We start from the raw sequence: 26,874 nt of genomic DNA, 5'->3' as shown, positions 1-26,874 counted from the left end.
GTTAGGAAGGAGCCTTGGGAGCAGCTCCTCAGAGCACAGTTGCACCTCAATTGTGGATTTTAGATATTTCTGCTTCTCAATGTTCTCTCTTTTTTCCTGCCTGCTTGCCTGCCTTTTGGACCTCTTGCTGTCTAGGGTGGCAGATGAAGCTTTCTACAAACAACCCTTCGCTGACGTGATTGGTTATGTGTATGTTGCAAAACTAATTCCTTTTTCTTGTGATTCTTTCTACTTTTTGTTTAGAGTTAATGCTCCTTTTATGTCACAAGTTGCTTTGCTTTTTAAATTATTTCAAATTGGCATTTTGGGGGCTGCCTAAGAATTGATAAGTGGGGTATGATCCGTTGATGAATCTTCCAGAATTGTGACTCCCTGCATCCTCTGATGACCATTTTTCATATTGGGGGTTTTGGAAGGAAGAAAGCTAACTTACTTTCAAAATGTGTCATTTGCGATCTTATCTGGGAAGGGTTTGAAGCTCGGGGAAACTCGGCCCTGTTGCTCTTGCTGCTGTCACTGCTGCCATGCCCTGTTGCCTGCCTGCCTCAGGTGGGAAGGAGGTTTCCCCACCTGGGAGCAGGTGGCAGTCCTAAGAGGTTAGGAGCCAGTGAGCAGCAGCACCTTGCATTGCCAAAGTCAGAGCTGCGGGGCAGCATTTTCCATACTTGGTTCATTCAAACGATGTGGGGTCATTTGCTTTTCCCTCAGGCAGAAGAGTCCAGAGCAGAGGAGGTTGTCTCCAATGGGTGTCTATAATTGTTCTTCTGCGGTCTCGCATGTCGGAAATTGCTATTTAGTGGTCAGCTTCTGATGTCCTGTCTCCTAGCACAGGGAAGCCCCCAGCTTTGAGATCAGGATAGGATAGTTGAAGTGTCTGATATGGGTCACTTGGGCTTCTCCCCCAGACCCCTCAAAAGAAACCTGCATCTTCGCTGGAGAAGGTGTTTTTTTTTTTTTTTTTTTTTTTTTTTTAAACGATTCCTGTTATCAAAGCAGTGTTGCTGAAGAGCTAGAAACAGTTCTCATTGTCTCCTCCTTAAAAATTAGGGCTGGCTTTACAAGAGAAGTAAGGGTGGAATGGAAGAGGAGAGGAACCTGTAAAAGGTGGACGATGAGCTCAGGTCTGTAGAGCCTCTCAGGGCCTATGACCTTGAGATGTTCATCCCCTTAGAAGACAGAACTGGGTTTCCTGGGCCCCTAGATGCATTTGCAGTGAGACTTGTGAAATGCTGGACTTACAGGTGGTGTTTGATTTGATTTCTGCACATTCTCTCTGGAGTAGAAATGGAGACTGGAAAGGTCGAGTCTGGTTTTGCTGGGCAGCTGGGTGGCCAGCAAAGCCAGCTGCACGTCCCTAAGCACAGATAGAGTGGCAAGGGCATGTCCAGCTTACTGACCATCTGCATTGAGCTCATTCTCATTTTCTATATCTGACTTAAAGTTTCTCTCGTTTCTTTTCTTCTCTTCACCTTTAAGCACAAACATAAACCATCCTTGCTACAGCCTAGAACAGTTAAGTAAACCTTTCTCACTGCCCCTAACTGTGTGTGCCATGAAGTCGCAGTGTTGTAGTGGCTCTGGGCTTCAGCGGTGTTTGCCACGGCCATCCCTGTGATAGTGCCACCCCTCCGTCCCTACAGACCAGTCATCTCCATTGCTTTTGCTTTGCCCGTGATGCTTGTTGGAGTAGATGAATATAGTGTGTCTTACTGCTGTCCTTTCCGGCTGTAGCTCCCACCAGTTAATTCCGAACTGGGGGTGGGCTGACCTTGATGTGAAAGAATGTTGGAGCAGCATCCTGCCAAAAAGCAACTCACGTTGGCTCTCCTGCCAGTGTGCCCTGAGTGGCCCCAAGGCACCTGGCTGGAGGGAAAATGGCAAACTTTTGGCTGACTGGAGAATGTCCTAACAAACCCCCTTCCAGAATGGCTTTAGTCTCTAGTGCCTGCTAGCATGGGAGCTTTGTCTTGAATTCCTTTTGATCTGCCCCGTTTCTCTCCAGCCTTAGGAATAAATCTAGAGGCTATTGTGCAATGATCTGTGGGCTTTTAGAAGTCTCTAAATTTCCTTGAAATTCAGTACAGCCCAGCATAAACTACTCAAGTTCTTGTCCAGCCTGCTGCTTTGTTCTTGTTAATAAAAGCAGTGTGTAGCTGGCTAAGGACTTGTTTTATTAATGCTCCACAGGAGCAGAGACAGCCAGACAGAGAGACGTAGTGAGCCCTGAACCAAACACCTGTATTCCAACATTTTACACAGTGGTCTGGGCACGCTGTGCCTAGGAGAGCCAGCCACGTGTCTACCTGAGTCTGACCTGGGCCAGGGACTGTTATCTTGGGAAAGCCAGAATGCCATTAAGAAAGGGACAAACAGGCAGTTGCTTGTGTAGCAAGGCAGCCACGAGGTTGCTCAAAGGGGGTTCTACATAAACCAACATATTTTGTTGTTGCTTCCAGGGCAGCAGAAGAAGCCTTTGTAAATGACATTGACGAGTCATCCCCAGGCACTGAGTGGGAACGGGTGGCCCGGCTGTGTGACTTTAACCCCAAGTCTAGCAAGCAGGCCAAAGACGTCTCCCGCATGCGTTCAGTCCTCATCTCCCTCAAGCAGGCCCCGCTGGTGCACTGAAGAGCCACCCTGTGGAAACACTACATCTGCAATATAATCCTACTCAGTGAAGCTCTTCACAGTCATTGGATTAATTATGTTGAGTTCTTTTGGACCAAACCTTTTTGTCTTTAGAGTTGATCATTGTTTGTGATTGCATGTTTCCTTCAACTGTGTTCTCCCTGGCATTCAGAGAGGAGGGGGAGGAGCAAGAGGAAGGGGAGGGAAGCCTCCCAACAGTAGCCTCAACCTGTGCTTTTGTGCATTATTCTGAGAATAAATTTCTGTTTCAAACTGTATTATGTGAAGCTTCTTTATTGACCTCAAGATGTGTTGTAGTTTGGAGTGAGGTTGGAAGGGTTGAGGAATTTCCTTGAAATTTGTAGGGCTGAGGAGGCACAGCCACTGGGCACACAGCCCTGCCTTGAACTGAGATAGCGCCAGGATCTAGAGTGGGATTCTGTGGACATTTTCATTTGAGAAGGGAGTTTAATGGCTGAGGGGGTTATAGCGCCGGGATCTAGAGTGGGATTCTGTGGACATTTTCATTTGAGAAGGGAGTTTAATGGCTGAGGGGGTTATAGCGCCGGGATCTAGAGTGGGATTCTGTGGACATTTTCATTTGAGAAGGGAGTTTAATGGCTGAGGGGGTTATAGCGCCGGGATCTAGAGTGGGATTCTGTGGACATTTTCATTTGAGAAGGGAGTTTAATGGCTGAAGGTTAACCCCCTCATTATCTACCTAAGACACAGCTGTGAATCCTCTCACCAACCTAGTTGTTTTCTCCCAGATGGGCTCGTTTGCCAGCGTCCCTCGGTTTAGGGTCTTAGATAGTATATTTCAGCAGGAGTCTGTCTGGGGCATGTAGACTCTAGTAAGACCTTGACTCACTTGGATCTGGCCAGTAAGCCTGAGTCAGGACAGCATTCACATGTGGCTAGCCCCATTACTGTTGAGTCCCGTAGCACATCCCAAGCACTTGGTTCATATTTCTCTTGTGAAGTCCTTCATCTAGACCTGTGCTGTCCAATGCAGTATTCACCAGGCACATGTGGCTATTTAAATGAATTTAAAATACATTTCTAGTCCTAGTCACAATTCATGTGCCCAGTAGCCATATGTGGTTAGGTGGCATTTGAATTGGATAGCACAGATTATAGAACATGTCCATGGTCACAGAAAGCTGCACTGGACCCGGCTGTAGCTCCCACCAGTTAATTCCAAACTGGGGGTGGGCTGATGTTGATGTGAAAGAATGCTGGGGCAGCATCCTGCTGATCTATACAGGTGTTTCCAGGAGCCTGTGCTTCGTTCAGACACCAGTAAGTTCATTATCTGCCTTCAGAACCTGGCATAGTACCTGGCTTATTTTAGGTGATGTTCCAAGCAATTATTAAAGCTATATTTCAGTAATCTTCTTATAACTACCTGGTATTTCCAAACTGGAGATTGAGGTAAACTGTAATAACATGCTCAGGATGGGGGTTAGGTGTTGCCATTGCCAAGAAGGAAAGGCCACTATCTCTTCAATGTTAATTATTTTTGGCTGGAAGGAGCTTTCATTACTTTTCCGGCTACCTCCCCCTTTCCAAGCTTCTTAATTGGGCTTTCCTTGACCTGGCCCACATTTCTGGCCTCTGCTTATTCCTCCCCCTTTAGTCAAATCTGATTACAATCAAGCAATCACTGTTCACAGACTTTTGTTCCTACTGGAACCTGCTAATGCCATTCCAAATGTCAAAATCCCAGAACTAATTCAAAGGCCACCCCCTTCCCCTGAAATCCCATGGCCATCTACCTGGGGCAGCTTATTTTTGGTAGTCTTGCCTCCCACACCAGCTGGGCTTCTTGAGGTGGGAGGTGGCAATTTTAAATGTCAACAAAATCTGTGACATTCTCTAAATGGAGAGGTGACTGAATAATGTGACAAAAGTGATGCTGTGATGACTTCCAAGGCTAGGTCATAAAAGGCAGTTTGGAACAACTAGCTGGTGGCCCTGAGCCACCTCATAAAAAATTCTACCTCTGAAGCTACCCATGTGGTGAGGAAGCCCAAACTAACCCACACACAGGGGCCACCTGAGAGACCCTATAACCACACACAGTGGGAGATGCCTCACCAGCCAGCCTCCTGCTATTCCAGCTGACAACTACAAGTGCAGGACACTCTGAGCTACAACTGTCAAGTCTGAGCCTTTCCCAAATCCTGACCCACAGAAACCACGACATGAAACAATTGCTGTTGTTTTAAGCTGTTTAGTTTTGAGGTGGTTACACAGCAGTAGTAATTTGGGATTGTTTCTAATATCTGTATGAGACCCACATGGGGCCTCATAAAAAGAGGGAGTGGGTCTAGGAACTCAGTGAGTGCTCAGTACTTAGTTTCAAACTCCTTTCTTGGGGCTACTTTGCTTTTTTATGCCGAATTTTCAATGTTATATATAACAATGCTTTGTTTTTGTTGTTGTTTTTGAGACAGGGTCTCACTCTGTCACCCAGGCTAGAGTGCAATGACATGATCATGGCTTACTGCAGGCCTCAACCTCCTGGGCTCAGGTGATCCTCCCACCTCAGCCTCCTGAGTAGCTGGGACTAGAGCACTTGCCACCACGCCTGGCTAATTTTTTTGTATTATGTTGTAGGATTCTGGCATGTTGCCCAGGCTGGTCTTGAACTCTAGGGCTCAAGCAATCTTTCCGCCTCAGCCTCCCAAAGTGCTGAAGCCACTATGCCCAGCCATGCTTTCTATTAATAGACTTTTTGGTTAAGAAAGCAGTGATATTAGAGGCCTTAAGGAAGTTATATAACCTTCAAAATGTAAGCAATGCAACAACTTTAAATCTCTTCTGGGAAGGAACATGCTTTTGGCTAGTGAGTTACAAACAAAACAAAATACAACAGGATTTCAACAAGGAAATGTATTTTTTCTTTAGAATTTGGCTCAGAACAGTAACATAAAAATATTTACATTAAAATAAATTAACATGCAATTACTTAACCATATGTAATAATTTATGTTGGAATATATTAGCCTTCCCATAAGTTTAATAAAAACTAATATTTGGTTTTAGATTCAATACCATTCTTTCAAGTATTTTGTATGAAACTTGGTAGCAATGCAATTGTCTGATGTACAGAGCAAATTTCACCGTAAGAGATTACACCAAAGAACAGATGTCCCTTCATGGAACATCATCTCACCCCAGACTCAGAAACTGAGGAGCCAAGCTTCCTTCCCAGGAATCACCATGGAATGTCTGAACAATAACCAGGCCCTGGAGATTACTGCAGGGCTGGTAGAGTTTTAGGAACCAGCCAAACTTTTTCACACTAACCCACTAGGAAGGATATAGTTCAAATGTAATGTTGATTCCTTCAGTTTATTTGAACACTGAAACAATATGTTGTAGAAACCTTCATTTTCCCAAAATAAAAATCTGAAAAATATATGCACATGATTTTTTAAATATCTAAAAGTACCCATAAAAACTTGTCACTAGGGCCAGGTGCGACGGCTCACGCCTGTAATCCCAGCACTTTGGGAGGCAGAGGTGGGAGGATCACCTGAGGACAGGAGTTCAAAACCAGCCTGGCCAGCGTGGTGAAACCCTGTCTCTACTAAAAATACAAAAAAAAAATCAGCCAGGCGTGGTGCATGCGCCTGTAATCCCAGCTACTCAGGAGGCTGAGGCAAGAGAATCACTTGAAGTCAGGGGGCGGAGGTTACATTGAACCACAGAACTCCAGCCTGGGTGACAGAGTGAGACCCCGTCTCAAAAAAATAAAACACCTGTCACTAGACCAAATACTATACTGGTAAAATTTCACAGCAGAGAGGAATATTTGATTAAATTCAGCTGATAGGGTCAAGGATACATTAAGTCATTTACAAATCAGATATTAGTAGTAAAAGTTTTGGTGGCCTAGAGTGAATTAGAGTGTGTTAGCATTTTGAAAGTTTTTGAAATGAGAGGTTGTGTGGCTTAGCAGAAAAAGCACAGAGGGACCTGGAATCAAACCCTCTCTCTAGCCGCATAGCTTAAACACACCAAGTGTCAAACACACCAAGTTCTATACAATAAAAATTAAAAACACCTACCTCATATGTTGAGAGAATTTAGGATAATGTATATGAAGCACCTAGTTCAGAGCCTGGCACACAGTAGGCACTTAATAAGTGGTGGCAGTTAGTATTTCTTTCAAGTTACAGTTCATAGCCAGAACTTTGGCTTTTGTATTTTGACACCAATGAAAACGTGAATTATGTAGCCAGAATCCTGATTCACGGCTCTGGGCTCTACGTAAAACTCATACAAACACTGCTTTAATAAACACCCTAGGGTGTTACTCAACACAGTAGGAAAGGCTATTGAAGGAAGAAGTGTCTGCTGGTCAGTAGCAAAGATCCTTTTGGGACAGTTAATCTCCTTTTAAAGGCTCTAAGTCCCAGTGGCTTCTCAGCTGTCCTAAGAAGATAAGGACAAGGTCACTAAGGCCACTGTAATTTAGATCCCTGGTCTAAGTCTCTTGTAAGTTCAGCTAGAGTAGTAACATCTTTCAACAAATGGTATCCAGGATTAGGGGGGATATCTGAGATGTGGGGGTGATATGTCCAATGTCTTGATTGTGATGCTTTCACAGGTATACATATGTCAAGGCTTATCAAATCGTAGGCTTTAAAAAAAAAAAAAAACAATAAAGCTGTTTAAAAAAAAGCGTACTTAAGCCCTTCCTGGTAAGACTTCCCTCTGTTCCTTGACTGGATCACCTTCTGTGATCTTAGTTTGGGGTTAGAGGAGGAAGGATTTTTTTTGTTTTGAGATGGAGTCTCACTCTGCCACCCAGGCTGGAGTGCAGTGGCATGATCTTGGCTCCCTGCAAGCTCGGCCTCACAGGCTCAAGCAATTCTCCTGCCTCAGCCTCTCGAGTAGCTGGGACTACAGGTGCATGCCACCACGTGGCTAATTTTTGTATTTTAGTAGAGATGGGGTTTCACCATGTTGGCCAGGCTGGTCTCGAACTCCTAACCTCAGGTGATCCACGTGTCTCAGCCTCCCAAAGTGTTCAGGCATGAGCCACTGTGCCCGACTGGAAGGATTATTATTATTATTATTATTATTATTATTTAAGACAGAGTCTTGCTCTGTCACCCAGGCTAGAGTGCAGTGGCACGGTCTCAGTTCACTGCCAGCTCTGCCTCCCAGGTTCATGCCATTCTCCTGCCTCAGCCTCCCAAGTAGCTGGGATTATAGGGGCCCACCATCACGCCCGGCTAATTTTTTGTATTTTTAGTAGAGATGGGGTTTCACCATGTTAGCCAGGATGGTCTCAATCTCCTGACCTCGTGATCCACCCACCTCGGCCTCCCAAAGTGCTGGGATTACAGGTGTGAGCCACCGCACCCGGCCTGGAAGGATTATTAATGCAAACTTCAGGATGAAGTGACATCCCAGGCAAGGCCTGCAGGTTTCAGTGATATTAATACATTAGTAAGCAGAGTTCTAAGGCTTCCTCTCTATTATTGTAGCTACTTTGGCACAGAAAATTGTGACTGGAACTTACAGGGTTTGAAGCTAAAATGACCCCTACTAGGAAAATATCAGAAAGAACAGCATCTACAAAAATAGGAGTTGGGAAAGGTGACTTTGGAAGAGGAGACCAAAAGCAAAAAATTTCTCTGCCAAAGTCACCTGCAGTTCAATACCAGATTTGATTGTTAAGAAATGGTCATCCTAAAGACAAAAACTTGATTCCACTCAGGAGCTCTTGAGAGATGGTCCATGTCTGTTCCTGGAGGTCTAGTAGATCCTGCGCGTTGTGTAGTCCAGAACCATGCTGGCAGCACCCAGGAGGGCGGGGTCAACCAAATCCGAAACCACCACGTCCACGTCCTGCACGGAGGACAAGGCCTGCTGGCGAATGATGTCTTTGACAATGTGGATATAGTGACTGGCCAGGACTCCAGAGAGGATCACAAGGGAGGGATTCATGGTATGGAGGATGTTCACAACCCCAAGACCCAAAGCTGTTCCAGCTGCAGGGAGATAAAAATTAAAATGAGTTTCCGAGAGAAGCCAAAATCAAAATACCAAAGAGGGAGGCAGAAAAGAGCCAGCAGCAGAAATGATAAAGAACATCCACAGCATGCAGTGGGAGGCAGTGTTTTAAAAGCAGTTCACGGTTGATTCTTAATATGAGAAAATGATCATGTGACAGCCTCAAGTGGAAAAAGCAGGGTGTACCACACGATCTCCACTAGGCAAAAAAATGAATAGAAAGACTTGAAGGAAATGTTAATAGTTGGTATCTCCAAATGGGAAAACTCTAAGTGATATTTTTTCTTACAACTGTCCTATATTTCTCTAAATTTCCTGTAAAATGAACACGGAGCATTTTTATAGTTGTCAAACCAAACCAAACACCTGCTGAAAAAGGCAATGCTGCCAAATACCTTGAATGCAATTCCCTTTTTACCTCTGAGTAATTAGGAAAGAAACCTCTGAACAGACACTGCAAAGCACCTGTCCCTAAGAGAAGCAGGGTCTCTTCTGGGGCCGGGCTGGGCCATATGATATCTGAGGCTACCCCCTGCAGCACAGCCACCTGCAGCCACATGCTCACCTGTTCTTAGGATGCTCTGGGCCTTCGCATTGCCAAGTTTCGCAGCTTGGATGAGATGGAGCGCACCCACAGCCTCATCTTTTGGCACTGACATCCCTTCCACCAAGAGCAGGTCCTCTGAGCAGAGTGAGAAGGAAATGCAGTCACTAATGAGCCTTGGGGAGGCCAAGCTCACCACTGGGCCTGTGGAAAGCAAGCCCCTATATGGGAAGATGGTGTTTTCTTTTCACAATTGCAAAGCTTATCATTCACAAACATCTCTATACACTGCCCCTAAAGCTTTTGCTACCCTCTTGCTAATTGGTTGTACATAACCCAGAACCTATCTTCCTGGAAAAACCTCAAGTCTGACGACAGCCTCCTACCCCTCTGGCTCCCTCACTTCTCACTTCCAGGAGCAGACAGTCTTTGAAGTGTTCTTTTCTCCAAATTATCACCTTCCTCCCACATTCACTCCTTCCTTACTCATGCCAGACACAATGCTGTGCCATCTGCCAGCACCACACATTCTATGGCAGCAAGGCACAGCAGCTGAGGAACAGACACAGGCCTGGGGTCAGTGCCAGCTCTGCCTCTCCCAGCTGCATGACCCCATGCCTGTCACCTCACCTCTACACATTCCTCCCTCCTGGAAGATGAGGGCAATAGTGCCTACCCTGGCAAGGTTATCTGAGGAATGAAATGAGATCATGAACATAAAGTACTTAGTTAAGTGCTGGCCAGAGAAATGCTCAGTAAGCAGCAGGAATTTCTGTGGTTATCTGTAGTCCTTGTCTTCCGCCTGTCACCAACTCAGATCAATCTGCCTCCTACTAATCTGCTAGAATATCTGGACCCTGAAGGAAAAAAATCCCCAGCTGTGCAAACTGCTACCTAGACATCAACTGGTGGTCTCCTGTATCCCCTGGGCCCTCACAGCTCTCACGCATTCTCCCTGACTGCTCTCTTCTATACCTTCACCGCCTTCCCAGTCCTTCTACCCCCACTGCCAACAGATGAGCATACTTCTTACCTCTCTCATAGGGGGCACCACCACGCAATGATCCCCTACCTTTTTGCTTCCCATCCCATACACCCATCATCTCGGCTCGCCATGCCCTCTCGTGGGCCCTGTGCCTGGTTTTGCAGCTCATCTCTTCCCACCTCTTCAGAACCCTACTGTGTAGGGCTCTATACACTTCTCTCCTGCACTCTCGGCCTCCATTCCCCATTTCCTTTCCTTCAGCATATGCTCACAAATTGGTTTTGGGGGCCAAAAATCTACACTCTTTTTATGTATGAAGCACAGATATACCACACATACAGTGCATGTATGTGTGGTATATACATAACATGTTTTGTCCATTTATTTCTTCATTAAAATGTGTATTAAGTACCCACCCTGTGCTACTGGCTGAGAAAACAAAACTGAAGGAAATCTTCCCTGCTATCTTGGAACTCTAGACCTCTGTGCACCACCACCCCTGGGGAGGAAGAGTGGCAGTATGGGTCAGGACCAAGGAGGCTGTGCTGTTTTAGTGCGAGGGAGCCCTGCTTTTTCTCTAAGAAGTGAAAGGGGGGAAACTTCTGGCTTCAGTGTTCAGCTCTCTTTGGAATTTCCACTTTGAAGTACTTGTCTACTATTTGGTTACTTAATTCCTTGAGAGAGGGACACCAACCATCATGGAGTTTTTTTGCCTCCCTCTGCAAGGCCATTCCAGAGGCGTATGCTTCAATGCACCCATGGCTTCCACAGGAACAATCAGGCCCATCCAGAGACACAACAAGGTGGCCCAGTTCTGCAGCACAGAAGGAGCTTCCGTGGATCAATTCATGCTGATGGATAATTCCACCACCGATTCCTACAGTGAGGGACAGAAATCACTGAGGGTGCTTTACCTGAAACAGAAAACTGGTATCACAACGCCTCATCTATTTAGCAGAGCTTTGGCATGTGAGGGTCTATATATATTTCTCTAGACAGATGAAGCCCACTAAGCATAAAGCATTCTCTGGTAGCATTTTGGATGGAAATGTTTTTAGCAGATCCTCTGATGCCCTGTGACCCATCTGCTTGGGTCACTGTGATTTCAAACACAGCTGTGGGGACAGTGCAGCGCAAGTGCATGCCCACCTTGTGGGTAGTAGACCCTCTGGTCCAGCACACACTGCCCATCTTTCTGCACCAAGGTTTTCTCCAACACTGAAGCAAGATCCTACCCAGCCATGCAGGCACAGCACCCAGGGGCAACCTGCAACCGAGGCAAGGCAGGAGCCAGCAGATCCACAGGACAATTCTGGATGCTGTTCTGCAGGCTTCTCAGGAGGTGCCGGTGGAGTTCAGCCCCCTTTGCCCCCAAGTCAACTTCAATAATGTTAATATATCCTTAAAGGCTTTCTTCCTGCTCTGTTTCATTCTTTCCACTCTCCCTCCTGCTTCTTGGGGTCACCTCCAAAAAACCATACCTGAACCTAAATCCTTGTCTCAGGCTCTGCTCAGGAAAACCCAAGATAAGTCTTTCTAAACTGTATCACACACTACCTGCTTCCCGAAGCAGAAAATAGGAAATATGATTTTGCCTCTTTTGATGCTGCCATGTCTAAAAATCTGTGATTCAATAATTACAAGTATCAGTGACTGTCTTTTGTTATGGTGTTTAGCAGTTACAAAGGAGTAAAGGGTATTGTGCCTGAGAAGGCTCTGCTTTTAAGGGTTGTCTTGCCATCTGTCACATCTTGGGCACTTATTCCTCAACCCCTAGTCCTCTGATTTACAGCTTAGTCACTGCTCTGAGCCAGGAAATGGTATCCAAGTTTCCTAAAACTGTGTCTGGAACTAAAAGAGGATGAGCATGAGCTAAAGTATATGAGCTTAGGCCAGGTGTGGTGGCTCACCCCTGTAATCCCAGCACTTTGGGAGGCTGAGGCGGGTGGATCACCTGAGGTCAGGAGTTCAAGACCAGCCTGACCAACAAAGTGAAACCTTGTCTCTACTAAAAATACAGAAATTAGCCGGGTGTGGTGGCACATGCCTGTAATCTCAGCTACTCGGGAGGCTGAGACGGGAATCGCTTGAATCTGGGAGGCAGTGAGCCGAGATTGCGCCACTGCACTCCAGCCTGGGTGACAGAGCAAGACTCACTCTCTAAATAAATAAATAATAAGTACATGAGCTTAAAGGGGAAGTGGTGTAATGCAGAATTTAAGCACATATAGGTTCTGAAGTTAGACATATCTGTACCAAAAACTGGCTCAACCACTTATTAGCCGAGTCTGTTTCCTCATTTAAAAATCAAGTTATACACTTAAAATATATACAATTTAAAAAAAAAAGTAACAAATTGGGATGTCATAAAAAAATGACAGAGCAGGGAACTCCAAAAGTCCATTCTGCCACTAAAGCCAGGAAAAAACTGGTAAAAGTGTCAGAATCAACCTTTTTGGAACTCTGGAAACTAACCAGTTTACAACAAACAGAAGAATGCTTAATTTAAAAAACAAAAACCAGGACCAGGTGCATGTAATCCCAGCACTTTGGGAGTCATGCCTGTAATCCCAGCACTTTGGGAGTCATGCCTGTAATCCCAGCACTTTGGGGAGGCCAAGGCAGGAGGATCCCTTGAGCCCAGCAGTTTAAGACCAGCCTGGGCAACATGGTGCAACCCTGTCTAAAAACAAACAAAACCAGCTGAATCTTGCTAAGAGAACTTTCTGGTGTTTTAATCTACCCTGGTCCCATCACCTGCTCTCCAGCTTGGTGGTGACCTTGAACAACAGTCCACACTCCCAGTACTGGTGTACAGATACAGTACTGGATACCAGTACCTGATGGGGCAGGACAAACTTATTCTCAAAAAATTGTGGTTGTTTGTTTTGCCCTGCCTGTCAGCTCCCTGGAGGACCACCTCAAAGGGCCTGCTTTCATCTCAAGTAACTAGGAACTACCCAGTGCTGAGGGGGTTACATGAAGGGTGTTTATCAAAAACATTTCAAGGTAAAATATATTAGTCTCTGCTGCCTAGGGCAAAGGATAACAGCTGGGGCACCCAACACACTAACCAAAAAGACTGGGAGGAAAAGCTGGGAAATGAGAAGCTGTGGGAAATAAGAGCTTTGAATAGCTTTGACAAGTTCCTGGAATTTAGAAGGTCACATGTATGTCTAAGGCTGGGCACATGCTCAGAAAAGACATGAGAAGGCCACATGTGGCTCACCTTCAGGCTCTAGTCAAGCAGGAAGTGAAGGCTAAGGTAGAGTTGTAACCACCTGACCATGTTGAAGACATGCTCCAATATACATTCTAGTTCCTGAACCAACCTCCCGCTACCCCTTCTTACCTGTGCCTGTGATAAGTGTAACAAAGTTTTCCAGTCCCTTTCCTTGGCCAAATTTCCTTTCTGCCAGGGCAGCACAGTTGCCATCATTGTCTACCCACACGGGGAGATGCAAAGTGTCAGAAAGGGGGGTCCTAAGGTCCACAGAGTTCCACTCTTGGATCAGTTTGGTAGAATGCAGCACAATTCCTTCCCGAGGATTTACACGGCCACCTGTGGAAATGCCTGCGCTCCACCACGAACACAAGGAAAATAATGCTGATGAGCAATCTCAGGAAAGTGTGCTGACTTTCTTGGCTTAGAACACAGATTCATTCACCCCAGATCTCCTAAGACAAACATTACCAAGGACTGCAAGGAAATATTAGACAGTTGTGAATTAAAGCCATAGCGCCTTGAAGATTTCTAGAACCATCAGTGCTTCTCTCCTAATGCTTGTTGGTGTTCCAGGAAGTCCCCATGCTTGGGGCCCACAGACAGCACCTAGAGCCATCTGTGCACAGGGCAGACACTGACTTGATGCTCAGGCATGCATCACAACTTAGTAACTTTTGTACATTAAAATGAGCATTTCTTGGATTTATAATGTACAATCTTACCTACTCCCAAAATTCTGCAGTTCAGTTTTACAGCTTCTGCTGCAGCTTCCACACACATCTGTAGGATTAAATTAATCCTCTCTTCATAGGTTTTAGGATTGAACTGAGTATACTTCTTAACTATTTCACCCTAAAAGAGAAAACAAGTTCTGTCTCACTGGTCTTAGCTAAGCAGCATATTGTGAGTGTTGTGATCTTTTTCATGATAAATCAGATACTGCTATAGGATGACCCCGCAGTCTTAGATGACTGCTTGGGGAAGGAGCCACTGCCTGGCCTGGGCCAGCCCTGGGATAAGCTCAAGTAGTTCCTGTAATCTGTCCTAGTATGGGGCTGTTGAAGCAATGAAAACTCCACAGCCAGCAAGATGGGCCCCTCTTTTTTCTTTTTTTGAGATGGCTTCTCGCTCTGTTGCCCAGGCTGGTGTGCAATGGTGCGATCTCGGCTCACTGCAACCTCCACCTCCCAGGTTCAGGTGATTCTCCTTCCTCAGCTTCTCAAGTAGTTGGGATTACAGGCGCCTGTCACCACGCCCGGCTAATTTTTGTATTTTTAATAGAGATGGGGTTTCACCATGTTGCCCAGGCTGGTCTCAAACTCGCGACCTCAAGCAATCCGCCTGCCTTGGCCTCCCGAAGTGCTGGGATTACAGGCGTGAGCCACTGCCCCCAGCTGGGCCCCTCTCTTAAGCTTAAGTTCAATGTTGGCTAATTTGAGCCTAGTTCATTAAAAGACCATATTTTACTCTTTCAGGTTGACAGAATTTTCTTGCTTACTGAGGTGACTGGGCACAGTGGCTCATGCCTGTAATCCCGGCACTTTGAGAGGCCAAGGCGGGAGAATTGCTTGAGCCCAGGAGTTTAAAACCAGCCTGGGAGATACTGTGAGACCTCATCTCTACAAAAAAATTAGCCAGGCATGTTGGCATATGCCTATAGTCCCAACTACTTGGGAGGCTGAGCTGGGAGGATTTCTTGAGCCTGGGAAGTTGAGGCTGCAGTGAGCTGAGATCATGCCACTGCACTCCAGCCTGGGCAACAGAGTGAGACCCTTTCTCAAAAAAAAAAAAATAATAATAATACTGAGGCAACTAAGTAGCTGAGCTTTAATCATCTCCTGTAATTGAATTCAGTGATGGTCTGGATACTTTGTTTCCTTAGGGTAAATTTCCATCCTGGTTGGCAGAAATACCACATTGTTTAAATTACTGTATGGCCAGGTGTGGTGGCTCATGGCTGTAATCCCAGCACTTTGAGAGGCCGTGGCAGGTAGATCACTTAGACCTCAGGAGTTCAAGACCAGCCTGGGAAGTAAGAGGAAACCCCATCTCTATAAAAAATACAAAAATTAGCCAGGCATGGTGGCTCACACCTGTAGTCCCAGTTACTTGGGAAGCTGAGGCTGGAGAATCACTTGAACCCAGGAAGCGGAGGATGCAGTGAGCCAAGATTGCACCACTGCACTTCAGTCTGGGCGACAGAGTGAAACCCTGTCTCAAAAAAAATAAAATAAATTACTGTGCTTTTTGATATGTTTGAATACCAAACAGTGATAGTCCCTCCTGATTATTTGTCTTTATATATTTTCTTTACACAACTGACTTTTGTACGTTTAATGATAAACTTCGAGAAATTCCACTGTGATTTACAATAATTTTACTAAATGTAAAAAAAAATACCATTGAAATGTTTACTAGAATTATGTTGATCTTATAAATCCAATTTGGAAAACTCTGACATCTTAAAAATAATCAGCACTTCTATCCAGGGCATTTTTTTCAAGGCTTTATGTCTTACAGTAAAGTTTTAGAATTTTCTTTATATAGATCACATCGTTTCTGGCTTCAGTTATTCTTAGGAGTTTTTATTGTTGTTCTGAATAAGATCTCTCCTTCCATTTATATTATATTGTTATTAGTGGATTTTAATATATCAAATACAGGGTTAGAGCTGTCACTAGGATTGTCATTAAAAATAAATGTAGGCCAGGCACGGTCGCTCATACCTGTAATCCCAGCACTTTGGGAGGTCAAGGCTGGAGGATCCCTTGAGCCCAGGAGTTCAAGAGCAGCCTGAGCAACATAGTGAACCACTGTATCTACAAAAAACAGGCATGCTGGCATAAACCTGTAGTCCCGTCTACTCAGGAGGCTGAAGCATGAACATTGCTTGAGCCTGGGAGACAGAGGTTGCAGTGAGCCGAGATTGCACCACTGCACTCCAACGTGGGCGACAGAGCAAGACTGTGTCTCAAAAAATAAAAATACATCTAGAGCCAGGCACAGTTAATGTGCACCAGCATGTGCCTGTAGTCCTAGCTATTATACTTGGGAGGCTGAAGCAGAAGATCATTTAAGCCCAGGACCTTCAGTCCAGTCTGGGAAACATAGGAAAACCTTGTCTCTAAAAAAAATTTTTTTTTTTTAATTAAGAGAAGAAAAAATCTAGAGTAGTGCTTCTAAATCTTCACTGTGCATCAGAATCACCTGGACAGCTTTTAACGAAGAGCAATGCCTGGCCTTCATCCCCAGAGACTCTAATTTAACCAGTCTGGGGTGGGAGCCAAGCATTTTTTTGTCTATTAATAATGTTTTTTGTTTTACCCTGTCAATAATCTCCATTTTTGCTATTCCTTCCTTTATTCCCTTCATAACTTCCACAATTATGTTTGATAATGCTGCAGAAAACACCTTTTCTTCTTGATTTCAACAGGAATGCCTCTAGAATTCTACCACTGAAAAAGATATTGGCCTTTCATATGGAATAAATCATCTTTCTGTTAAGAAACTATTCTTCTATTAGTTTTTGTTTTTTGAGATGGAGTCTCACTCTGTTGCCCAGGCTGGAGTGCAGTGGAGCGATCTTGGCTCACTGCAATCTCCGCCTCCCGGGTTCAAGCGATTCTCCTGCCTCAGCCTCCCAAGTAGCTGGGATTACAGGTGGCTGCCACCATGCCTGGCTAATTTTTTTTTTACTTTTATTTTTAGTAGAAACGGGGTTTCACCATGTTGTCCAGGCTGGTCTTGAACTCCTGACCTTAAGTGATCGACCTGCCTGGACTTCCCAAAGTGCTGGGATTACAGGTGCGAGCCACTGCATCCAGCCTTCTATTAGTTTTTAAAAGAGTATTTATCACTTTGGGAGGCCGAGTCGGGCGGATCACGAGGTCAGGAGATCGAGAACATCCTGGCTAACACGGTGAAACCCCGTCTCTACCAAAAATACAAAAAACTAGCCGGGCGAGGTGGCGGGCGCCTGTGGTCCCAGCTACTCGGGAGGCTGAGGCAGGAGAATGGCATAAACCCAGGGGGCGGAGCTTGCAGTGAGCTGAGATCCGGCCACTGCACTCCAGCCTGGGCGACAGAGTGAGACTCCGTCTCAAAAAAAAAAAAAAAAAAAAAAAAAGAGTATTTATAAGGGAGGCCTCTTGGCTTTTCTTGAGAAAATTTTGTTTTGTTTTGCTTTCCTTATTTGACCTAATGGTATTAATAAATTTCCTACAACTTTACATTAAAATCTTTGCTATATCTCATCGTCTCTGGACGCTTTATACACTTACACTATTTCAAACAAAGAGTTTTCTGGTAGGTTTATTCTAAGTCATTAGAGATCACTTTAACATGATCAGTTTGTTATTTTTATGAATGTGCTCTCACCTATCAACACTGGGTGATGGTTTGGTTGATAGATTGAAGGTATGCTGTACTCAATAAAGAGCAGAACTGTAAAAATGCAAAATGGAAAATCCATACAACTGATGACATTCTAGAGAAGAGGCAGCTCCCTTCACTATTTGCTGATACCCCTCACCTGGGCAGTGAGTAATCAGCATACTCCACACTCCAAGCTGTTACTAAGTATAGAATTTCAGATCTTCTGGGTGGCAAAAGCCTGATCTGATGCCTAAAGGGGTCTTCCTACTGTCAAGTCTACTGTCTTGGATTCCCAAAGAAGTTACTTCTTTGAAATGTTAATGATCAGTAAAATAGTGAGACAAACATTGTAAAGGATCCACAAGTCAATACTATGAGCAAATGATTGCAAGTTCTTGTGTATGTTTCTAGTCTTACCTTCCAACTATATATACTTAAAAATCAATCACTTATATGGGATATAAAGTTAGGAGTTTAGGAGTTATTTTACCTTCATGCTGACTATTGCAACTCGGAGGTTTGTCCCGCCGAGATCAACGGCCAAGGCACTTAGAGTTTCAAGAATATGGTCAATATCTTGAGAGATATTCTCCTTCACAGGAGGAAAGCAGAATTTCTTTTGCAGTGGCTCTTGAAGATCGATAGATTTGAGAAACTTCAAAATCCTTGGAACAGCATTTCCATCCCCATATATCTTTGAACTGCAATATACAAAAAGTCAATTAAATTAAATGCTTCTGCCATACATGTTAAATGGTAGTAAGGGCATAATATAGTGGAATCTGAGACTTCAGGTAAAAATAATTCATGCTTCTTCCTAAAATGACATCTTCCTGCCATGCACAGTGGCTCACACATATAATCCCAGCACTTTGGGAGGCTGAGGCAGGAAGATTGCTTGAGCCCAAGAGTTTGAGACCAATCTGGCATAGAGATGGCAACTCTGTCTCTACAAAAAAATACTTTAAAAAATCATGTTTAAAGAAATAAATAGGCTGGGTACCGTGGCTCACGCCTGTAATCCCTGCACTTTAGGAGGTCGAGGCAGGCGGATCACCTGAGGTCAGGAGTTCAAGATCAGCCTGGCCAACATGGTGAAACCTCATCTCTACTAAAAAGCACAAAAATTAGCCAGGTGTGGTGGGTGCCTGTAATCCCAGCTACTCAGGAGGTTGAGGCAGGAGAATTGCTTGAACCCGGAAGGCAGAGGTTGCAGTGAGCCGAGATTGTGCCACTGCACTCCAGCCTGGGTGACAGAGCGAGACTCTGTCTAAAAAAAAAAAAACACACAACAAAAAAGAAAATAACATCTCCACAATATATACATACTTCAGAACATCATGTTGTACACAATAAATATATACCATTTTATCTGTCAATTTAAAAACTGTAAGTCATAATTATACAGGACTAAAATTTTTTTATATAATAATATCTAGATCACTTCAGCAACATTGTAACTAAGTGCCTGTCTTTTTTTGCCTTTTTAGTTTTTATCTTTGTATTTCTGAGAAAACAAAATTATTTTCAGAAAGAAACATTCAAATACAGGGAAATCCCATCAATTTGAAACAGAAAGGAGGGTGGTCAAAATTAATTAAAAAGCTGAACTAGACTTTTTAAGAAAATCAGTTACATTGTTTTCTAATACTTATAGAAAGTCAAATAAGGTTAAATAAGTGTAGCAAAAGTGTTGTATTAATTAAGAGAAACAAATAAGGCTGGGCGCAGTGGCTTACGCCTGTAATCCTAGCACTTTGGGAGGCCAAGGCAGGCGGATCACCTGAGGTCAGGAGTTTGAGACCAGCCTGGCCAACATGGTGAAACCCCATCTCTACTGAAAATACAAAAATTAGCCGGGTGTGGTGGTGCGCACCTGTAATCCCAGCTACTCAAGAGGCTGAGACAGGAGGATTGCTTGAACCCAGGAGACGGAGGTTGCAGTGAGCTGAGATTGCGCCACTGCACTCTAGCCTGGGCAACAGCAAGACTCCATCTCAAAAAAGAAAGAAAGAAAGAAAGAAAATATATATTCTACATTGGAACCTTTGGTACAGTAATAACAGGTATGATATTAGCAATCTCTGTCTCCCCAGCAACTAGGGGCCTGTAGGCATAAGAAGGAAAGCTCTGTTAGGATGATTAAACAGTGATTGTAGCTCTAAAATGGTACTGAAGGTAGCTCCCCTTTTAATCACTCAACAAAAAATGTTTTATACTCACCAAGGGTACTGTTTACCAAACTGAAGGTGCAGTGCTTGCAATATTTTGTCTTGGGTGTCAGCATCCCGGACATGAAGAACATTCTCCCCTAGGTAAAACCAGTGACACATTACAAGGATTTGGAAGTGGGAATATTCAAATAATAAAGAAATTATCAGTGTACTGTGCTCATAATTAGACCTGAAATCCAGCTGACTGAGTCTTCTTTTGTTAGGGAAAAATCAACTTTTCTACTTTATACCTTTTAAAGTACTCTTGGCAAGATTTCAGTACATCAAGGGCACTAGGGTCCTTCATTCCCAAAGAGAACAAATCAAGTTTTTGTTTATTAAAATAAATAAGGTGGACTAACCTGGCATCCACTTACCATTTGCCTAGTCATCTATGAGATCCACTCTCTTTCAACCTGCCCTGCCTTCCATCTACTCAGCCAGCGGTTCACTCAGCTAGTCAGGCAGTCACCTTCCCTCCAGACATTTCCTGACCAATATGAGGGAGTAAATCTAGCGAAAATGGCCACGCTGTTCAATGGGTTTGGCTAAGAAGAGAAGAGTGAACGAGTAACAGCTGGAGAGAGGTGTGGGGTCAAGAAAGAAGTTGTTTCGTGTTGTTTGTTTTTAAGATGCGAGAGGCTTAGGCATGTTTAAACGATGAGGAGGTTAAATAAAGAAAGAGGAGAAAAGATGACTCATGGATAGGTCCCTGAGAAGGCAGTAGTAGGGACTGAAAACACAGGTAGAAGGATGGGCAGTGGACAGGCAGGAGAGACACCCACACCCACACCCACGCCCACACCCTGCTATAAAGAAGGTAAGAAGGAAAGGATGGATGGGCATGTACATTTATATAAGTTTATTTAAGTGTAGTGGCAAAAAGTACAGAGACCATGTTGGCATATGGTTCAAGTATCCTTTCACTTTTTTTTGTTTGTTTTTTTGAGACAGAGTCTTGCTCTGTTGCCCAGGCTGAAGTGCAGTGGCACAATCTCAGCTCACTGCAACCTCTACCTCCTGGGTTCAAGTGATTCTCCTGTCTCAGCCTCCTGAGTAGCTGGGATTGCAGGCGTGTACCACCACACTTGGCTAATTTTTGTATTTTTAGAGACAGTGTTTCACCATGTTAGCCAGGCCGGCTTGAACTCCCGACCTCAAGTGATCCACCTGCCTTGGCCTCCCAAAGTGCTAGGATTACAGGCATGAGCCACCACACATGGCCCTCCTTTCACATCTTAAATGAACTCAGCAGTATCCACCACCCCTTCCTTAAAACATTTTATTTTGCAGGCTTTATGGATAGCACACTCTTCTCGTTTCCCTGCAGCCTCACTGGTGTTCCTCTTTAGTCTTCCTTGCTGGCCCTTACCTCTTCATCAGAACTCTAAAGATTGAAGGGCTCCAGAGGTTGGTCCTGGGCTCCATTCTCTGCCTTTTTTTTTTTTTTTTTTTTTGAGATGGAGTCTTGCTCTGTCACCCAGGCTGGAGTGCAGTAGCATGATCATAGCTCACTGTAACCTCAAACTCCTGGGCTCAAGTGATCCTCCCGCCTCAGCCTCCTGAGTAGCTCAGACCACAGGCGCATGATACCAGGTCCACCTAATTTTTAAATTTTTTTGTAGAGATAAAATATCACTATCTTTACCCAAGCTAGGGTCGAACTCCCAGCCTGAAGCAATCCTGCCACCTCGGCCTCCCAAAGCACTGGGATTATAGGCGTTGAGCCACCGCACTTGGCCTGGGTTTTAAATACTGTCTATGGCTGGTGCCATTATCCTCAATATCTTTTCTTCATACTAGAAACAGAATTTTTAGCCGGGCATCTGATCCCCAGCCAAAGATTATATTCTGGCTGGTCCAAGTACAGTGGTGTTTACAACTAATTGATCACAACCAGTTCCTTCTCCCCCTGCACTGCTTCACTTAACTAGCCTAAAAAAAAGAAAGAAAGAAGGAAAGAAAAAAAAAAAAAAAACAGACTGGGCACAATGGCTCACATCCATAATTCCAGGACTTTGTGAGGCCAAGGTAGGAAGGATCACTTGAGACTGGGAGTTTGAGACAAGCCTGGGCAACAAAGCAAGACCCTGTCTCTACAAAACATTTTGTAAAAACATTAGCCAGGCATGGCTGGGGAGGCTAAAGTGAGAGGATAACTTGAGCCCAGGAATTCAAGGTTACGATGAGCTATGACTGCACCACTGCACTCCAGTCTGAGCAACAGAACAATATCATCTCAGACAAAAAAAAAAAAGACTATATTCTTCAGCTTGCCTTGCAGCCATATGTGGCCATATGACTAAGTTCTGATGGATGTGAGAAGAAAGATTTGCAACTTTCAGGTCTTGCCTTTAAAGGGAAAGGCATCTTCTCTTTTCCTTCTTCCAAAGGCTAAAACAGAGACTTGCAAGCAATAGCTAGAGCAACCACTAAGAAAATAGATGGGGGCTAAGTCTGATGATTGTGGAGCTGCCATCCACTGAGAAAGAAAGAACATCTAACTTATTTCAGCCACTATTATTTAGGGTCTCTGTTACAGCAGCCAAACTGACAACCAATTATATACATCATCTCTATACCAATGACTCTCAAATTTCTGTCTCCAACTCTAACTCTTTCTGGAACTATCTAGCTGTTTATTAGCCATGTCTGCTTTGATATCTAATAGGCATCTCAAACTTCACATAGCTATAAAAGAACTCTTAATTCAATCCCTCCCCAAATCTGTTCCTCCCTCAGTGTCCCCATATCACTGCCCAATCAGAAATCTAGGCTGTAATGGAAAAGGGTGTATCATTAAAGGAAAAAGAACTGAACTAGAACCAAGGATATTAGTTCTAGCTCTGCTCTTTCTCCAGTTCCTCATAATTGCCACCTTTCTGTTATATTTAGATCTTCTTCCCTTCTCATTCCCAGCGTATCACTGCCCAATCAGAAATCTAGGCTTCCTTTTGATTCCTTTCACCTCCACATCCAAGCATCGGCAAGTACTATAACAAAACCCAAATCTAACTTTTTTCCATCTCTAATATTTCATCAAAGTCACTATCATCTCTCATCTGAGCAACTGAATCAGCCCCCTTACTGGTCTCCCTGCTCTTATTCTTGCCCCCCCTCGACATTCCATTCTCCATATTAGCAACCAGAGTGATCTTTCCAAAATGCAAGTCATGTCATGTCATTCCCTCCCATCACACTTAGAAAAAATTCCAAATGATTTACCTTGGCTTACATGCATCTGCTTCCTTCTCTAACATAATCTGTATCACTCTGCCTCTTGCTCACTACTCTATAGCCACACTGGCGCTTCCATTTCTCAAATACACCAAGTTGACCTCCCGGCCCTCACACTGGTTGTTCCCACTGCCTCTCCCTGATCCTCACATAGCTGACTCCTTGTCATTCAGATTTCAGCTTAGGTGTCACCTCCTTAAAGAGGCCTGCCTTTAACCAGTCTAATGGAGTCCATCATATACCTTGTGTTACAGCAGACACAGCATATAGAATTGCTGACATTTTTCTTATTTCTTTTGTGTTTGTCTATCATCTGTCTCCTCTCCCACTAGAATGTAAGTTGCATGAGAGCTCAGCCCTTCTTGGTCTAGTTTATTGCCAAATCCCAGTACCTAGTACCTTGTAGGTGCTTACTAAACATTTTCTAAATGATTGAATTGAGGAATTTGAAAGAATTTCCATCTCATGGCTTCCATTTTCTCTATGAAGTGGGGAGTAAAGTAATATGCTGGGAATGAGAAGGGAAGATCTAAATATAACAGAAAGGTGGCAGTTATGAAGAATTGGAGAGAGAGCAGAGCTAGAACTAATCTCCTTGGTTCTAGTCCAGTTCTTTTTCCTTTAATGATACACACTTTTCCATTAAATACCACTGCGTGTAAACAGGATTAGAACTTTAACTAATGTTAATAACAGGACCTTGCTCAGTTAGCAAATTCATTAATAATAATCCTACTTATACTTAAGGGGTACTTTACTTAGAACTACCATACTATAAATTACTGACTGAAGGAATTCTATATTAGGCCCAGAAAATAAAAGCCTAGCATTCATATATTCATGAAACATTCAACCATATTCTCTCTTAAACACAGCCATGAAAGATCGTAATTAAGAACCACTTAATGCTAACTGATATTACAAAGACAATAAAATGTAAGTAGAATGGGCCGGGTGCGGTGGCTCACGCCTGTAATCCCAGCACTTTAGGAGGCCGAGGTGGGTGGATCATGAGGTCAGGAGATCAAGACCATCCTGGCTAACATGGTGAAACCCCATCTCTACTAAAAATACAAAAAAAATTAGCCGGGCATGGTGGCGGGTGCCCGTAGTCCCAGCTACTCGGGAGGCTGAGGCAGGAGAATGGTGTCAACCTGGGAGGCGGAGCTTGCAGTGAGCTGAGATCGCGCCACTGCACTCCAGCCTGGGTGACAGAGCCAGACTCTGTCTCAAAAAAAAAAAAAATGTAAGTAGAGATCTAAAATCTAAAATATTTGGTAATCACTGTGTGCTATTTATTGACTATAGATTTTAGGCTTCAACTGGTTATTAACCTCGTTCACAAAATATATGCTCAGCACTAATATATGCATACCTTATAATAATTCACGTGTGTATAAAGCCTAGTCAGTTGAAGTATGAGCAAAGGTAAATACCTGTTTCTCTTCCAATCTGACGTGTTCCCAGGTTGATCACAGGTGTCCCAAAAGCTCCAACTTCTCGAACCCCACAGCTGCTGTTCCCAATCATACAACCAGCATGGGCAACCAACTGTATAAACTGGTCAAATGGGACGTGTTTAACTGCACGAAAATTGGGATGATGCTCAATGCCCTTCTTCCGCATCACTCGAACCATCTCTTTGCTCCCTATGAAAATGAAAAGAACCAATTGGTAAGTGGTTTGTGAGATAAACCATTTTCATTGGCAAGTGTAGCCCACATAAAGAAATCTCCCTACAAAAACCTCACATCAGTTATTAGGGAAATAGTAATTTTAACTACTGACTTTTTCATGAATTATGGGTATCTAAAATGTCCTCTGCTTCGCTCATCTAGGAACTCAGAAAGCAGCAGTTGGGACTTTTCAAACAGAACTAGGCAAAGCAAATAACTTTTATCAATGCCCTAGTAAAAACCTTTACCTTAAACAACAATTAAGAGGCTAAAGACAGGCCAACAGCCTGTATCTCTTAACCCCAAAGTTCCCAAACAGAACCCTCTCAGGCTCCCCATACCACGCTGATCAGAGACCCTCTGCCCAGCTACACTCACCTTTACACTGACAAGAACTCAGTGGGATAGCACTCCCGTTTATGTGGACTACACTCCAAGAAAATACAAATAGATTCTGACACTGTGGCTTATATTTTAACTGCATGACTTAATAGAAACTTAAAGATACATGAAGGGAAGGCAATATTTAATGTCCCTCTACTTGCCTCTCAACTGACCCTCTCCTAACTACCCCATACCTAGGGAGGAAAATTGCTAACCTGATTGGTTAGAAGGCAGAAGTCTGACCACACCATGCTCACCAGTGGGCAGGTGCCACTCATTTAACCAAAGCTGTGCATGCTCGGTTTTCAATCTTTTTGACTTTCACTGCGTGGCAAGGTAGGTAAATGGACTCAGGGTCTAACTCTGGAGAAGGCCTGGCCATTTCTCTCTGTATACAGTCTTGCCAGCGCGTCATCTGTAATTATTGTACAGGTTGAGCATCCCTTATTCGACATGGTTGGGACCAGAAATATTCTGGGTTTCAAGTTTTTTTGGATTTTGAAATATTTGTCATTCTGTAATACTTACCAGATCAGCATCCCTAATCTGAAAATCCAAAATCCAATTGCTCCAGTTGCTTCCTTTGAGCATCATGTTGGTGCTCAAAAAGTTTGAGAGTTTGGAGCATTTCAGATTTCAGATTTTTGGCTTAGGGATACTCAAACTATAGTACATGGCACACCAGAAGGCACCACTACTATTCCAAGATTCAGGTTTCAATTCACTTGAAAGCTCCTCTTTGGCTTAAGGCCTCAATAATCCATTTTCTAGAGGGAGTCCTGTACTGGGGAACTGGGCACTAAGCCAGATAATGATAAAGTGATGCCTTGATTCTTATTTTCCTATTGTTCCCTGGATATGTCATATTAAAAACCCTGTGGAGGGTAGAGGCAAGTGGCAGGCATGACTTAGATATACCTGGGACCCTTTACTTTCATAGAAAAACCCTCTAATTCTAAAGTATGTACAGTCAGGAAAGTGCATTATAAACAGAATATATCATTGACAATGAATGTTGAACCAGAGAGACACATAGTTACATTACAAATATTTATACAAAATTTAAAGGATCAGAAAAGAAAAAATATGAATGTTTTTGAAATATGGATACATTACCTGGAAAAAATCTGGGTTGGGTATTCTTAAATTTTTTTCCACTAATATCCTACTTTGTTCTCCCTAACACAAAAGATTATTCAAGGGAATACTAAGACAGAGGTTCTTTCAGAGTAAGTTGGGGATATCTTGACGTTGCAGAGAAAGGGTTCTGCCTCCTTTACCAAAAAAGAAGCCTAAGAACTCAGCAATGAGTGGTGTCAGCTAACGATAATCAGTATTTGGAAATTCTTCAGTATTAGGCTGTGTTCTGGCATTTCTCATATCTCACACCCCCATTTACTCGCCTAAGGTCTCAGCAGTAACAAAATCTATGGTACCATCCACCAGTAAACAAGTGATCAACCAAGGCAGGCTTGAGGATGAACTGGTTGGGACTGGCTGGGGACTCCAGATTGAAACTGCTTCAGCTCAAGATTACTTTAAGGTATAGCTGACATAAATAAGAAAGAAAG

At 43.8% G+C, this 26,874-nt stretch overlaps 3 protein-coding genes across 8 annotated transcripts in view; 1 reads left to right on the top strand and 2 right to left on the bottom strand.

Annotated features, from left to right (window-relative positions):
* CLTA (clathrin light chain A) overlaps positions 1-2,906 on the top strand; it is a 429,778-nt gene extending 426,872 nt beyond the window's left edge. For 2 of the 5 annotated variants that reach the window (XM_050762254.1, XM_050762253.1), the window contains 3 exons: positions 136-189; positions 1,477-1,512; positions 2,457-2,906. In XM_050762254.1, coding sequence (XP_050618211.1) covers positions 136-189; positions 1,477-1,512; positions 2,457-2,628 — 262 coding nt within the window. In that variant the 3' untranslated portion in view covers positions 2,629-2,906. The remainder of the gene's footprint in view (positions 1-135; positions 190-1,476; positions 1,513-2,456) is intronic. The other 3 variants (XM_050762256.1, XM_050762255.1, XM_050762257.1) reach the window with 3 other exon arrangements.
* The window catches only part of HINT2 (histidine triad nucleotide binding protein 2), a 546,951-nt gene that overhangs the window by 453,833 nt on the left and 66,244 nt on the right, over positions 1-26,874 (bottom strand). The window lies entirely within an intron of this gene.
* GNE (glucosamine (UDP-N-acetyl)-2-epimerase/N-acetylmannosamine kinase) overlaps positions 5,512-26,874 on the bottom strand; it is a 43,711-nt gene continuing 22,348 nt past the window's right edge. For both annotated transcript variants that reach the window (XM_050762106.1, XM_050762107.1), the window contains 8 exons: positions 24,680-24,892; positions 20,017-20,104; positions 18,284-18,494; positions 14,142-14,271; positions 13,546-13,767; positions 10,888-11,070; positions 9,230-9,346; positions 5,512-8,642 (listed from right to left, as the gene is read on the bottom strand). In XM_050762106.1, the coding sequence (XP_050618063.1) occupies positions 8,407-8,642; positions 9,230-9,346; positions 10,888-11,070; positions 13,546-13,767; positions 14,142-14,271; positions 18,284-18,494; positions 20,017-20,104; positions 24,680-24,892 (1,400 nt within the window). In that variant the 3' untranslated portion in view covers positions 5,512-8,406. The remainder of the gene's footprint in view (positions 8,643-9,229; positions 9,347-10,887; positions 11,071-13,545; positions 13,768-14,141; positions 14,272-18,283; positions 18,495-20,016; positions 20,105-24,679; positions 24,893-26,874) is intronic.

Source organism: Macaca thibetana, chromosome 15, assembly GCF_024542745.1.
Source record: "Macaca thibetana thibetana isolate TM-01 chromosome 15, ASM2454274v1, whole genome shotgun sequence".
Taxonomy (NCBI): domain Eukaryota; kingdom Metazoa; phylum Chordata; class Mammalia; order Primates; family Cercopithecidae; genus Macaca; species Macaca thibetana.
The sequence above is the reverse complement of the archived record's forward strand: the minus strand, read 5'-3'. Positions and strand labels throughout refer to the sequence as shown.